At 43.8% G+C, this 15,574-nt stretch overlaps 2 protein-coding genes across 3 annotated transcripts in view; both read right to left on the bottom strand.

The window, feature by feature from the left end:
- Nucleotides 1-6,472, bottom strand: part of LOC119302232 (uncharacterized protein At2g33490-like) — a 7,059-nt gene extending 587 nt beyond the window's left edge. The window contains exons 1-9 of one of the 2 annotated variants that reach the window (XM_037579265.1): nucleotides 6,148-6,472; nucleotides 4,949-5,021; nucleotides 4,273-4,347; nucleotides 3,845-3,906; nucleotides 3,690-3,758; nucleotides 2,593-2,621; nucleotides 2,308-2,515; nucleotides 1,970-2,206; nucleotides 453-1,461 (exon numbers count right to left, since the gene is read on the bottom strand). In XM_037579265.1, coding sequence (XP_037435162.1) covers nucleotides 454-1,461; nucleotides 1,970-2,206; nucleotides 2,308-2,515; nucleotides 2,593-2,621; nucleotides 3,690-3,758; nucleotides 3,845-3,906; nucleotides 4,273-4,347; nucleotides 4,949-5,021; nucleotides 6,148-6,270 — 1,884 coding nt within the window. In that variant the 5' untranslated portion in view covers nucleotides 6,271-6,472 and the 3' untranslated portion in view covers nucleotide 453. Of the gene's footprint in view, nucleotides 1-452; nucleotides 1,462-1,969; nucleotides 2,207-2,307; nucleotides 2,516-2,592; nucleotides 2,622-3,689; nucleotides 3,759-3,844; nucleotides 3,918-4,272; nucleotides 4,348-4,948; nucleotides 5,022-6,147 lie in introns of those variants that run through there. The other variant, XM_037579266.1, reaches the window with a different exon arrangement.
- A 1,032-nt stretch (nucleotides 6,473-7,504) lies between these two features.
- Nucleotides 7,505-14,836, bottom strand: LOC119302231 (pyruvate dehydrogenase E1 component subunit beta-2, mitochondrial). The gene is made up of 14 exons (XM_037579264.1): nucleotides 14,635-14,836; nucleotides 14,425-14,511; nucleotides 12,401-12,481; nucleotides 12,300-12,326; nucleotides 12,141-12,203; nucleotides 11,944-12,030; nucleotides 10,945-11,070; nucleotides 10,337-10,470; nucleotides 10,177-10,249; nucleotides 9,867-9,932; nucleotides 9,487-9,525; nucleotides 9,252-9,376; nucleotides 9,060-9,174; nucleotides 7,505-7,865 (listed from the first exon to the last, which is right to left on the bottom strand). Exons 1-14 carry the CDS (start codon nucleotides 14,671-14,673, stop codon nucleotides 7,797-7,799), a joined length of 1,131 nt encoding a protein of 376 aa, XP_037435161.1. The 5' UTR covers nucleotides 14,674-14,836; the 3' UTR covers nucleotides 7,505-7,796.
- Nucleotides 14,837-15,574: the final 738 nt, after the last annotated feature.

Raw genomic sequence — 15,574 nt, 5'->3', positions numbered from 1 at the left:
TAGAGCTTTCAACATTTTTGACTCAAAAGTAGTTAAGAAACCACATGGGACAATGCAAAGCTGCACTTCTAACTATGAAGGAGTATATCATATGGAACTACAAAAGCAACTGTGGCACTAAAACTTGCAAGCTTTTTGTACATGCACATTCATGAGTCATGATCCAGCATCTAGTTCCCCCTTCACTAGTTTATGTGCATAACAAGGCAACAAAGCCAATGGAGAAGAGGCATATAAACTTCCACAACTTAAATTGCACCATGGCATCTCTAGTCCCCTTTCACGAGGGGCAGTCTTCATTACTATATTTAAGAGTAGTCATTCGGGCTAATTCAATATTGGTTGTGTTTCTCTGTTTCTAGTTAAGAGTAATGAACAGGAAGAATAATTTTATCCTGCAAGGTAACAGTTCAAAAAAACAGACTGCAGCTCTACACAGAATGGATACTCACCCTATGTTCTGCTAACTGACTCGGCAGCTGCTGGCAAAGGTTGACGATCCTCCAAGAATGTTTGAGTTGAAGGAAGAGAAGAGAGGCTCATTCTAGCAGCCCCCTTATCTTGATGATCTTCTGTTTCTTTGCCATCTGAAATACCTGTTCTAATGCCCCTAGAAGGTATAGAAAAACTGCGGGATATAGGCCCAGGCGGCGTTGGTAAAGGCGATGCAGTTTGTGGAGCACTTGGTGGTGTTTGCCTGGCCCTAAAATTAAAATGGTCCTGCCCTGCGTGGCCTCTGGATGCCAACGGGGCAGAATTTGGTACCAACGGCGCAGAGTGAGCGACTAAACTAGAAAATGCTGTATTTCTTGATGCACCAGTGGGCGGTCGCGGTAGCTCGTGAAGCTCCTTAATTCTGGGTGAGGATATGGGTGGCGGGGAGGAACTGGGTGATACTCTCACATGAATTGTTGGCTGATGTGCAGAGCTGTGCCTTGCGGCGGCAGCATCAATATTCTCTGTTGACCTTGATCGGAGAGGAATCGGACCAGAAAAGGACCCCCTCTTCACTTTTTTGTTGTCAGAAGTCTTCAAATTGTTATAGCCTGGTAAAGCCGGATCAACAGCTGGGAGCATTGTCCTTATTTCTGCTGTATTGGTATTGCTTTCTTTCAGCACAGACTGTGCATTAGATAATCTGGCAGGACTTGGTAGCTTATTGTCTCTCAATTCTCCCATATGTGTGCTTGGGTTGAGCGGAGATGAATGGAAAACACTTTTGCTCTCAATAGGAGATCCACTTGTAGGATTTCCTGTGACTGTCTGAGAGGTGGCTTGAACATCATTTGGAGTAGGCAAAACATAAGTATGTATCTTCCTCGTTGCAGAACGCCGCAACTCTTTTACTCTTTCCGCTGTCTCAAGCTTTTTTTCAGGAAAAAGTGGAGCTGACTGGCTTACAGGTCTTTGTCTTTCACCAGGAAAAGAGGAATAATCTCCTTTGCTTCTATCAAAAAATTCCTGCAAAAATAAGAAAGTCAGATGGCGGACTCTCAAGATAGTGAACACAGGGGAGGAACAGTCGACGAAACAAACTGGAATATGTTGGACAAGACAAGACAAAATTAAATGAAAATTTTAAGATGTGCACAAACCAAATCCAGTATACAGACAGTGACATGAGTTAAGAGCACCGACCACGACTCTAACAAGCGCAATAAGCTGTATGTGAGGAAATTTAGATATGTGGTGGCATTTACCTATTTAGATCTTTTCAACACATTCGACACATGGAGTGACATACCAATTTTCAGTTCATAACAAAATCTATTGCTTTTCGAGAGATAGCAAATACGTGTCAAAAAAGTCTTAGATTTTGAGACGGAGGGAGTAACTACCAAGATACTTGAAGCAGCACAGTTTCACAAGTTCAGTGAAGCAGTTGTAAAAATGCCACATCAAGAAACATAACAGCAAATTCTTCAGTTTGACATTTAGCTATGCTTAAATTACAAAGCTATATTAGTACCTCTGTAGGACTACGGGAAGCATGACCAGCTTCTGCAGTTTCCTTACTTTCTCCATAATCAAAAGAGAGTTCTCCATCATGACTGTCATTGTAATCGTCATCATTTTCATCTTCAACAGAGTAATCCTCATCTTCAAGTGCACTGAACTGATGATCGATGTGTTGTTGCTCGGCAGCAAGCCTAACATGTGGCTCCACAGCCTCAAGAGACTTGACACCCTTTCTGAATAAATTTAACTGGTCCACACAAAATATATAAAAGATTGTACAATATGAGTTTCTGAAGAATGTGATAAATAAAATAAAAGAGGAACCTCTCCGAGTGATAAAATGTGCACCTGGGCGGCATGGTGCCGAGCAGCTTGTGTGAAAAGACTTCGAAACTGTCCTTGCTTCAATGACTTTAACCGGAACAGAAAAAGAGTTGCTTCCTCTTGATAATCTTCCTGAGCTTGTTTCAATTGCTGTGATGCAGCAGGATCACCTTTGGAATTCTTAGATCTTCCCTTTTCTTTCTGCGCATTTAGCAAGACTTCGAACAATTCTCTGAAAGGAGTATGGAGTAATTAAACATCATCTCAGCAGGGTACGAGTGTAAGCCACAATTTGTATAAGCATCATACCTTTTTTCATCACACTGTCGCTTCATTTCCTGCAATGAAACAATCTCTGCTAGGTAAGTGTTTTTCCTCCTGGAACAGAGACATGGCTCTCTAATGGCTTCAAACTATGAATATTAAAATTCTTTAAATAAATGATTACTACATTAATGGTGTGTTTGGTTTATGCCCAAGGTTGTCCCACCAAAACCTTGGCTAGCCAAACTTTTGGTTGAAGTTTTAGTTGGCCAACATTGGCAAGAACAATGAACTAGAGTTGGCAAAGTGCATTGGCATGCCAAATAATTGGCAAACCTCGAAACAAAGACCATTTTTTGGGTCATCAACAAAATTTGGTAGGGTACGACACTTTAGCCAGGATAGACATACCCTAAGTATTTTACATAAGAGTGCGTCATAAGAACATAAGAAGAAAAAGAACTGAACTGTCAACAAATTTGACAATGCATGTGTGGCACCATGTTTTTCGTACGGTGCATGTGTAGCACTGTGTTTTTCGTACGATGCATGTGTAGCGCCATGTTTTTCATACGATGCATGTGTAGCACCATGTTTGTATTCTTAAGGAAGCAGGGATTTGTAGAGGTGCCAGAGCTCGGTTTTGAAATAGAGATAGATAATATTTTGAGCGGTATACTTTCATTGTCAACATAACAACTAAGAGATGGCGATATCTTCCATGTCACACACCTTCTAATGAAGGTCTCATATGATATGCAGTCACCCCTTGAGGTATGATATGCAGTCATCCTTTGAGGCAACCTCATGCTACCAACTTTATTTCTTTTTTTCCGAGCAACCAGCAGGAGCAAAGCATGCTAACAACTTTCTATTTTTGAGTATCAAGACAGTGTCCAGACTCCACAGTGTTCTAGTACCCTTTAAGATTTTATTGACATAGTGTCCAGAGTGTTCTAGTACTCTTTAAGATTTTATTTCAAAATTAAAATGTATTAGAGAAGAATGTTTGTGACTGAAAGGCTTTGTTGTTGTTGTTGTTGTGGTTGTGTCTTATGGGCCAAAGAAGATCTACTGAGCTCAAGGACCATAAAGAAAAGGGCATGAGTGCTATAGAGAGATGCACATAAACAACACCATACCTCTACAGTTTGAAGCTCATTAAGTAGGGACTGTGATGGAGTGGTAATGGTAGTAAGAACATGAACACGCTGGGGAAAAGATGACGAAACAAATCAGCACTAGAAGATCATAGTAATCCTGCAGCTTTAATAAATATGAGTAACTAGAAACTTACATAACTATCTACAAGTTTCCGAAGCTCAAACTGCGATTTCCCGAGCAACAGCAAAACCTTATCTGGGGGCATACTGTTAAATGTAAGCATCAAGCGGCAAAGTGTGAAACAACCAAAAGTTATATTGCATGTTCAATAACATTAAGGTGATAGTGAGTGCTTTCTTGCAAAAGAGAGAGGGCGAGAAGTTGTACTACTGAGTACTGACTAGCAAGAGAAGATGGTTAGTGTAAAGAATCTGCATTACTTCACTTCCACATTTTCCTTGAAGAACTTAATTGATGTAGCTAAAAGAGATATTTTAGAGCTGGGAGTGCAGAGTAAGGCTAGTTTAGAATCCTAAATGCTATCATCATAACTGACCCTAAGCATGTAACTGAACATAAACAAACAAGTTCACATGGGAAAAGAATACACAGCATGATTACCATTAATTCCATCTTTAGTTGGTGTAACTCTCTTCAGTAAACAAGTCCCCATTTCTTGTAGTGCTTCAGAGAATTCTGCACACATATATCAAGTCATCAACTAATTATTGGCATTCAGTACATAGTCAGATATACATATAACTGTAGCTGCTATAACCTTAACACATGAAGTCATATACTCCCTCCGTTCCTAAATATAAGTCCTTTTAGAGATTTCAATATGGACTGCATACGGAGCAAAATGAGTGAATCTACACCCTAAATATGTCTATATAGATCCGTATGTAGTCCGTATTGAATCTCTAAAAAGACTTATATTTAGAAACGGAAGGAGTAGATGATAACACTTGACGAATGCAAATGAACTGAGGTTGCACAATTTCAATATGGTGAACAACCCAGCAATTTTAAAAATAGTGTACTCTGTGCTGATAAATAAATAACCATGATATCTCTTTTCATACAAGCTCTCGTAGTCAACCAAAAAAATAGATAAACTTCAACACAAGATTTTCCATACATTTGAAGAAGGGCGGCTACCATTCATATACCAACCTAATTACTCGCAGGAAACGATCAACACAATATTTGCACCAAGTACAATAGAATCTGTAAAGTGGGATAAACAAGACACTAAAATGTAAAGACTGAGGGAAAAGGTAGACAAGAAAAATACCATATGAACTGTTTGCTATTGCTGCTGCAACAGCAAGCAAGTTATCATAGCAGTTCCTCATATCTGCCATATCCTGTTAAAAGTAAAGTAGCAGTGTGAAACAAAGTTGGAAATATGTTGCTACAGAAGCTGCTCTTAAGTCTTAACACGGCGACAAGTTCAGAGTTTTAGCAGAAGCAACTTGTTTGGAATGTAAACTAGGTTTTACTGCTGGTAAATTTGACCAAATACAATCCACTGTTTTCATTATTCAGAATAGTCGGCAGTTTCATTTTGAAAAAAACGACACTTGGGAATGCGGAAGTCTCTTCTCATAGCCAACGAGATTTTTGACAACCAAATGATATAAAACAACAACCCTAGTTTAATCATGGGCCTTAATCATGAGGGCCTGTTAGCCACCAGACTAGAGCAGCTAAGTTCTCAGATGCTATTTTTTTTCTAACTCAAGGGTAATACTGCACATATAGTCACTCAATTGAATTCACATATGCTTGAACAAAGTAAGCAAAGGTTTGCTTATCAACCAAACAAGAGGCGCCAAAACCCAATCGCAAATCACCCCTCCGTATGAAGCACTAAAATTCAGTTGAAACAAGCCCAAATTACCACACCGACAGCGGACCAAAGGAAAATCTCAATACGCTACAATTAAACGTTGTTGACGACAAAGCAAATGAGAGCATGCGATGATCTAGAACTCACAACAGATTCCGACCCAGTAACCAACCAATTCACGCATTACACACTACTAGGACTGGACTAGAAAACAACACCGGGCTCGTCGGTCACTACCGTTCGATCAACGCTTAGACAGTCTCCCAGAACCGTTCCTGCTGAAATGGAGCGCAGATCCGAACGGTGGCACCCCATGGCACACCACCAGGGAGCGAAATCCCGAGGCAATTGACATGGCACTTGGGTGGGGGTGTGGGGGGGCAGGCCATGGCGCCACACCCACGCCTGCCCCGCCAGCCGCACCGCGAAGCAACCGCCCGGACACCCGAACGCGCTAAACAGCTTGAGGAGCTCGCGGACGCGGCCTGCAAAGCAAAACCAGGCGCGCGGACGCTCCTGCCCTCGCGAGATCTCCCCCCGCACAGTCCACCCCCAGGCGCCGCTCGCGCGCACACTCCACGCGGCAGGGCGGCGGAGGGAAAGGGAGAAGCGAGAGACGCGGCGGCGGAAGGCGGACGCACCTGGGCGGCGGCGAGGAGCTCGTCCGCGGCCTTGGCGGCGGTGGAGTGGTCGCGGTGGCGGTCCACCCGCTGCTCGTGGCGCTGCAGCGCGAACCCGCGCAGCTTCCGCAGCGACGACTTCATCTCGCCCCCGCCGGATCAACCGCCGCCGAGCCCCCGAAGCAGCAGCAGCAGATCCCGGCAGGCAGCGCCGCGGCGACGGATTCGGGGAGCGGAACCCTAGCTGTAGCGCCCCCACACACCCACAGCACTAGCGTCTGCCACTGAGGGAGGGGAGGCGGAGAGTGGAGAGGAATGGGGAATTGTTTTTCCGCCGAGCCGAGGCCGAGGCGCGAGCGGCTCCTTTATTATTAGTATTATTATTTTTTTACCGCGACTAGTGCTCTATACTAGTCCTCCATCCGTATTCTTCTCCCAGAACTGAACTGTTTCAAGGGGCCCTTTAATGGCAGCACTGTTAGGGTACCTTTTTTTTTCCCTTTGTGGGTTGCTTTGAAGCTTTCGATTTCGTGCTGGGCGCCTCAGGTCCGGTCTTTGTTTGGTCAAAGGGAGCCATCAATCAGCGGCTATACTTGCGTGTCTTTATCTTATTTTTAGCCCTGGGTTTATCCCTGGGTACAGGTCTGGGTGCTGCCGCTTTCCTCTGCCTGTCTAATTGGTCCGACTGGACTAGTACTGCTTGCTTGCTTTGTTTACCTGTTGCTTGCTTGCTTGCTGCCTGCAGTGTCGTACTAGCACTGTAGCTCGGTCCTCGCTCCGGTCAAACATGGCGTTTTCCCAAAGCAAGCAGGCGGGCTGAGAGACACTGCTAGGCTATGCAGGTGGGATCTGCGTGAGCTGCCTCTGCGCGTCTCGTGTGAGTGAGTGAGCGTCACGCCGCTCGAGTGACCGGCCTTTTGGTCCAAGCCAGAGAGAGAGAGAGATTCCGCGGACGCAATGGCCCCTTTTAGCATATGTATCTTTCAAGGGTTGCTGTTCAAAGATATTTTATCAACAAGAATAGGACTGGTTTAGTATTAAAGTGATGCTCACGGGCTATCGCCGGATCGGTGCTCAATTATGACGCTACGCTACGCTACGTTTGACTGGATCTGTTAGTTAGCAACCAAGCTTGTCGCGGCTGTTGCACCGGCTATGTAGTTGAAGGTACCTCATAATCGTGGTCATGGCCGATTATTATTAGCACGAGCGAAGGATGGTCTCGCCCTTTTATGACGGCGACTCAATCACCTGTTCCCGTGCGTGTGCATCCAGGTTCCAGGGTGAAGCTGTTCAAATCCACGAGCCACGACTGGTGGAAAAAATGGTCTTTCAAAGATACACGAGGCCATAGGCTTTGACGAGAGAAAGAAGAACATGGCACAAGCACGACAACACCTCAGTTTTCCATTTATGTAACCACCATGATTAGGCCGTAGTAATAATCAATCAACCAAAGCTGCAAGCGTAATAATTCACAAGACAGTGGAGGGAGGCACCAGCGAGTGCGGTGAGATCCGACTGCAGCTAAAAAAATAACATGGCAAAGGCACACCTACAAAAATTTAACTCGCTTTGAGTTTGGGCAATTGTGGATACCATTATGGAACACACACGTTTCTGGCCGGGCGGGAGACGGGAAAAAGCGGCAAAGTAAAGTGAAAATTCGATCACGCAGTTGCCGCCATGGGCAACGCTCTGTAGCAGGCTCGCCTGGCCGCTCGGACGATATCCTCGATCTGCAAGGACAAGAACAAGAGTAAGTTTGGCTCGTCACATTAATAAGATGATCAGCTAATAAAAAAAATGATAGATGGGTTATGAAAAGTACACAGGAAAGCATGTTTTATTGCTTCCTTCTGATTGCTAACTCCAATAACATCAAAACATTTTACGGCCCTATGTTTGCAGTACAGAAAGCCAGAAAGAATTTGGTGGCAGACAGAATATTTAGGCTTCCCTTTTCAATGGAGCCCCAGCAGACCAAATACACCCTCGCCATTAATGCGAGTCCAGAGATGCAATGCAACTTTGGACCACTAAATGCCGCCTGAGTCATGCAAAACCCAGTTTCACGCGCTAAACATCAAGCATTACAAACAAAGCAAATAAATACTGATGCTGTGACCACCTTGACCAGAAAGGCCACCACCTGGTGTCCACAGCTAGACAACAGGGCGGAGAATCACCAACTTAAAATTATGAAGGGACACCTCCAGGCATACCAGGGTGGCAGACAAAATTCCGCAAGTGATTTAGGATGTGGAAAAATGCTGGTGATGACAATGTACTGTTGTCTCCCATTATGGAAATATGTGTGGCACATGCTTCTAAAATTATGGTCAAATAGCCATGCACATCTGATAGTTCCAGTGAAAAGGATATATGCAAATTGAGCAACCTGAGTGTAGACACACTACAATTTCAGATACACTGCATGACATTTGCATGGATCCAATTTTTGTAGGTAATTCCAACAACTGACAGGGAACCAAAAGAAAGATGACAGAATAAGTTGAATCTCGAATATTCCCCAATACTCAACATGCCTCAAATGCAACCAAACCTCCATGTACAGTGTACCCTCACTATGAAGTAGTATGAACTAAAACAGTTACTTTCCCTAATCCCTGCTGGTTCTGGATTTTCTATTGCACTTTCCCAGGATAGTGCAATCCATTCAGATGATACCAAAGAAAATCCAACTTGTACTACAACAATAGCTTCAGCTAGTCTATTGCCATTTAAGTCAGCAAGAATGCATGCATGTGGCCCAAACACAAAAATTAAATGATTGAACAAACATCTATAGTAATCAGTTGTGTAGAAGAAAATAAATGGATGCAACTAGAAAAGCTAGCAGCCATGCAAAACAACACTACTTGAAAGTTTAAGCCATAAAATGGATCAAAGAGAAAAAGATGTTGCAGGACCTGTGGAACAGCCAATCTCTCAAGGTTGGCAGCATAGGGCATGGGTACATCAGCTCCAGCAATCCTCTCAATTGGAGCATCAAGATACTCGAAGCTTTCTTCTACAACAGACATGCTGCAAAATAAGGCATGTATGTGTTAAAATAATTCTTACTGCACAAGTTGTTTATGTGGTGGGGAGAGAAAGAGAACCATATCTCAGCACCAACACCATGCTGGGGGAAGCCTTCTTCAAGAGTCACCAATCTATTTGTTTTCCTAACAGATGCATTTATGGCGGCTCTATCCAGTGGCCTAATTGATCGAAGGTTGATCACCTATTGAAACATATCAGTACAGAAAATAAGTAAGCATTCAAGGCATGTATTATGTAGAGTAAAATCATATCGATAGTTACACTGAAAATATAATTTACAAAAGAAATCACCTCAGCACTGATTCCTTCCTTGGACAGTATCTCAGCAGCCTGTAAACAAACAGAGTGTTATCATATGTCAACATAAAAATGCTGGGAGAGTAATTCAACCCATCAACAGAACATACCCTATGTTAGAACAAAATACAAAAGAAAACCGCAATTCCAATAAGGGCACTTTGCATATCAACTTATCGAATAGGATAAGCATATCAATGTAGCACATTGAACTCCTTTCAGAAAAGAAGACGTGCCAATGTGACGTCCTTGAGAAACGAAAGCTGTCAAATCCTATAAGGTTGACAACACAGAAAATCCCCCCGCAAAAAAAAAGACAACACAGCAAATTCATCTTCCTCCCACGTTGTTTTACCAACTATAGCAAGACGCACCTGAAGAGCATAGCCGACCATCTTGGAGAATGCAGTAATCGTAACATCTTTACCCTCGCGTTCTATCTACAGAAAGAAGAGATCCACAGGTAAGTACATACTGCAAAGAATTTCAGTAATTATATCCCAAAAGTAAGTATCTAAGAGCATGCATCTGATCTCTGAAAGCAGTGCATACTGCATAGAGGTCAGTTTTCTGTTGTTGCTTTCAATCCTATTCATTGAAACCAACAACAGGAAATCGTCAAGGACTTCAAAGCAGGGAATGCATCAGAAATTTCTTTCAAAACACATGCACAGAACAGCATACCTTAGCTTTGCCAATCGGCAGAGCAAAACTAGAATCAAGCACTTCATCAGAAACAGGGAATGACTCTCCATAGCTGCAGAAAAAAAGCATAACATCTCAATGAAATGATAACATGCAGCTATAAAGTATGAATACCTCAACAAGGTCAGATGTTGCATACAGTAATTCATTTTCCAGAAAAACAACGGGATCAGGATCCCTAATTGCAGCTTTTAGCAAGCCTCTGGCATCTTCTGAAGAATATGGAGCCAGAACCTTAAGTCCTGGAACATGCGCAAACCAAGCTGCATAACACTGTATACCAGTTCAATTAGTACAGTGCAAACACCACAATCATTCAGTGTTTACAAAAAGATGCCACCACGATGTATTGAACATGGATTGGGCATATCCTAGGAGCTGGTAGTAAACTAACTTTGCATACATAGCTAATGATAAATAACTTGCAAAATGATAATTTAGGTCTGTTGGCTTAAAATCAAAGAAAACTCTACACAACCATCTGAGCTTACACACACACACACACCTCCCTAAACCTTGCATAACCATTTTGGCAAGGGAGTTATATCGACTTCTAAAAAGAAAGTCATCATTTAGTATATTTGGTGTTACTATTCTAGTATAGCAAAGAGGTCTGCATGTCTACTGTATCTTCTCGAAACAAGCACAAGCAGGTGGCAACAACATAACAAAGAAATAAAGCTACTTGTTTCAAAATTATTTGAGTACTAAGAAGAACTGACACATGAGTGATTCCCTCTTACAAACCTGTGAGTGTTGAGCACCAACACCAGCAGCAGCACCATTTGGTCCTCTGAAAACAATTGGGACATTTATCTGACCAGCTGACATGTAGTTTGACTTGGCAGCTGAGTTGATGATATGATCGATTGCCTGAATGTTACAAATTATTAATTATTTTTCTTACAGCATAAACAATGGAAATGTGCAGTTGTTATAATGGAAAAGTACATTCTAAATCACATGACAGAAAAAGGAACGCCTGATACAGAGGTAGACCTGTGTTGCAGTGAAAAAACTAGTGACAAACTGCCTGTCGGCCACACGAGTAAAGCATGCATAATGATCACCTTTATTTTTATAGTACATGGAAATAACCATTAATGGTTAATACTATGTTATACATTGACAACATTGTATTTCAGACTACCAGAGATTCAAACTACATCCACTGTATTTTTCCAAAAAGTTAACTGGCAAGAAAAGCAGATATGTGAATGTCAACCATAAAAGCTATATCCTATGTAAATTATTCCAGAGAAAACCTCTAATTAACATCATCTTCAGAAGATTCACTATCAAACTAGGATCTTGGCAACACCATTGGCAAGCCATATATAACTACACGACTGTAAACACATAGCAAATATAATCAGAATGGGTATACAGCAAAGTGCTTCTTTAGAAAACTAGCAAGAAAAAAGGCTAGTAACTAATAAGAGCTTGCATTTACATCGAGGATCGAGCTACTAAGTGTGGTAATGTACAATAACATATGTTACTTGAGAAGTGATTACATGCATTAAGTTGACTATCCTAAACCGTGCAATGCTTTAAGGCATGAGCCGTTCTCATACTAGGGAAAACACAGAAGTGCAGCATGTGTTAAGTTGGTTCAAGATACAAAAGCATGAAGCATGAGTGCTACTTGCATCTGAATCAACAGGCATTGCAGCATAAAATCTATGTGCATAAGGACTTTAAACCAGGCAAATAAAACAAATTTATTTGGTCCTTATAACTGACCTGCATTGAGAAATTAAATGTCATGAACTCTATGACTGGCCGAAGACCTTGATAAGCTGCGCCAACACCAATGCCTGTAAAACCAGCCTGGACAAACATAACAATACCAGATAAATGCTTCAACAGAATTGTTTCAGTCTGAAAATGTACGGACGGACAGCAGCAATTGGATTGTTTGAAGAATGTAAGAGTGGAACCTCAGTGATTGGGGTATCAAGAACCCTATCAGGACCATACTTGTCAAGCAAGCCCTTCGTAATCTGCAGAAAACCAATTGAACATCAATAACCATAGAATTTAGAATTTGATATCAGCTGACAAGGGGCCTACAGCAAAAACAATAATTCTTTGCACACCTTGTATGCACCTTGATATTCTCCAACCTACCACAAACGAAGAGGCGTTAGAAAAAAGAAGCTACTAAAAGAACAAAAAAAATATTCATTCAAAATGTTACCTCTTCACCCATCAAAAAGACAGAAGGATCAGCAGACATTTCTTCATCTAGGGCAGAGTTCAACGCGTCACGTACAGTGATCTGAACAGGTAAAACAGTATTGTATGTCACTAGCCTTGTAAGTTGTACAACAGAGCAATTGAATGCAGCTTTCCCTTTTTTCCATTCAGCAAACACTTCTCAAAAGATAACTCTCGATATAACCCTATATACTTTCAGCATAAAAATGAACATATCTGACCACACAGAACTGGGAACAAACATGTGCTGGTTGGTCCAGGAACCATCCTTTATTCCCCGCAGCGGCCAAAGGATAAAGGAGGCCTATGTTTTTAAAGCGTCCCTAAGGCGACGCCTAGGCGTCGAAGCGCTCCCCCTCTGCTTTGGAAAATCGACCGCTTTGGGCGCCTAGGCGTCGCCTAGGCGCCAAAGCGTCCCCCCTCCCTAAGGCGGTAAGGCGTCGCCTTAAAAACATAGAAGGAGGCAATAACATACAAAATCAATCACACCAATGACCACTGTTACCCAATTTCACTGACACTCGTTCTGATGTACTCAAGTAATAGCGAAGAATGGCAGTTAAAGGTGAAGAACAATGCAAGGAATATATTGTGTAAAATGCATTTGCATAATGTTAATCACTAGGTGGTTATTCTCCGAAATAGTGCCAATACATTGACATAGGTATGGGCCAGAGCTGGCCAAATGGGCCGGCCCGGCAGGGCACGGGCCAGCTGGTCATATATATAAAAAAATCTGGAAAAAATAATAAGTAATAAACGGGCCGTGCCGTGTCGACCCGCGTGCCCAGCCTCTAGGCCCAGGCACGACCCAAGGCGTGCCGCATGCCGGGCACGGCCCGTTTAGCCCGTGCCGTCCTGGCCCATGGCAGGCCGTGCTGGCATGCTCGTCGACTGGACTGATTGGCCCGGCCTGTTGGGCCAGCTATACTATGGACACATGGTCACTCAGTAATATCACATCTTAAGAAAAAATATTGAAGGAGAGCTGTATAAACAGTGCTTCATAAGCAAAGTAAATAACTAACATCTTGCAAATAGGAGAATACAACAACAACAAAGCCTTTAGTCCCAAACAAGTTGGGGTAGGCTAGAGGTGAAGCCCATAAGAACTCGCCACCGACTCATGGTTCTGGCACATGGATAGCAAGCTTCCATGCACCCCTGTCCATGGCTAGTTCTTTGGTGATACTCCAGTCCTTCAGAAGGACTAGGAGAATGTCTTGCCAAATTAAGTCACATGATATATGAACCCCAAGCAGAACGACTAAAGTCAAATAAGCGGTTTCTGATCTATGAGGAAGTCTACCGTCATGAAGGTAAAGAAAATATCACTTCAATGCAAGCCAAACCACAAAGGCAATTCATCTTTCCTCGCAATAACAAACAAACTTCATCTTCTAAGCTCTGCAACAATAAATTGTCAAACACACAAACACTAAGGATAAAGCAACCGGCCGATGCTTCGACTCTACAGCCCATACAACTCCCATCAGCAGGTAGTCACAGGCCCACAGCAATCTAATACGTAGGAAACAATGGTGACATCAATTCTAAGATAGCCACTAACCACCGAAACATTACAACAGCCATTTTTTTTGCCAACCAAAGAAATACAGTAGAGATACGTAATACAATTAAGGTACTTATAATCAAACTAGTTAAAGCTAAAAGTAGTTATCAAACAGCCTCCGAAACCAAAGTTCATCACATCATGACAAAACTACATATAATAAAATAACGAATTAATATCATAACCAACCACCCGCCTCGGCACCAAACTAAAACAATCGCTGTGTCACCACCACTATTATAATAAATAACAGCAACAAAAGTCGTAATCGCCAACGCCATCGATGTAATATAACTAATCAGCAGCCGATCTCGAGTCAAAACAGCCCGTCAAATAACGAAACGACACAATCGAGCGAGAGCAGACCACGTCATTACAGGCCAATGCGGCGCGCGCGATTAAAAAAATCTAGGGTTCTGCCACGCGCTCACCTCCTTGGCCGCGGAGGAGTACCCCCTTGCCGCCTCCGTGGACGCCGCCGCCGCCGGGCGGAGCCTCCGCAGCACCTGTCCCAGCATCTGCACGGAAAAAACGGAACAGCGAACCCGTCATCAGCAACCGCGTCGTAGATCGAACCCGAACGGAACGTGGGGAAATGATCGGAGGGAGATGCGATGCGGGGGAAGGGAATCGGCGCTCACGGGGCCGGATCCGAGCTGCCTCCTCGCGGCGCCCAGCATCTTCCTCCGCGCGATCGGACCGGCGGGCAGGGGGGAGGGGGCGAATCCGACGGTGGCGCGGCGGTGGGTGTGTCCCCGGGCTGGGGGCAGCGAGAGGGACGGGGGGTGGGGGGATGAGACGCAGACGCCGCCTCGGAACGGTGGAATTGAAGGGCGTAGTAGGTGGAGGTGGGAGGAGGGCGTGGATACGTCTCTGCGCGAGATTCTTATTTAGCCAGCGTTTTGCAGGAAAGCCCCTCGCTTATTGTGGAGTTTACCCGCTTAATGATGCTTTGTAGGCCCCACGGCTCGGCCCAAATTAACTTATACAGTACGTATCTTTTTAGGGACAGAGTGGCCCAAAATAGACGACTGGGGTCGGTTCAAAATGAGCCCACCAAGATTATGGGCTCAGAGCTATAAACATCGTGTTAGAACTATATAGACCAAAAAAAAACGGCCTCTTCATATTCGGGAACCCTATCTATCTGGAGGCAGCTAAAGTGCCTATCGGGCGCCCTCCCCTCTCGTTAGGGTTTTGTTCTCCTCCCGGCGGCGCATCGGCACCGACATGGAGATCGCGATCCCCTCCGCCTCTCCCCCACCAATCGCCGGCACCCTGCGTCTGGCAAGCGTGGCTGGGAAGGTTTTGGCTTAGGGAACCTCCCCGCCCGTGGAATCTGCGTTTTTCTCCGGGTAAGAGATCTGAAGGATGGGCTCGACGTCCGCGTCTGATGCGGCGATGAGCGAGATGGAAGCGATGATGAAGGAGCTTGGGTTGAAGGAGGATGATCTGATTGATGTGGTGGTTCAAGACGGTGACATCCCAGAAGAGGCGGCTCGATGGATGGCGATAGCCCGAGTGAACACGGACAAATAGTACAGCCAATACTGGTTTTATCGCAACATGCGTGTTGCCTGG

Source organism: Triticum dicoccoides, chromosome 5A, assembly GCF_002162155.2.
Source record: "Triticum dicoccoides isolate Atlit2015 ecotype Zavitan chromosome 5A, WEW_v2.0, whole genome shotgun sequence".
NCBI lineage: Eukaryota > Viridiplantae > Streptophyta > Magnoliopsida > Poales > Poaceae > Triticum > Triticum dicoccoides.
The sequence above is the reverse complement of the archived record's forward strand: the minus strand, read 5'-3'. Positions and strand labels throughout refer to the sequence as shown.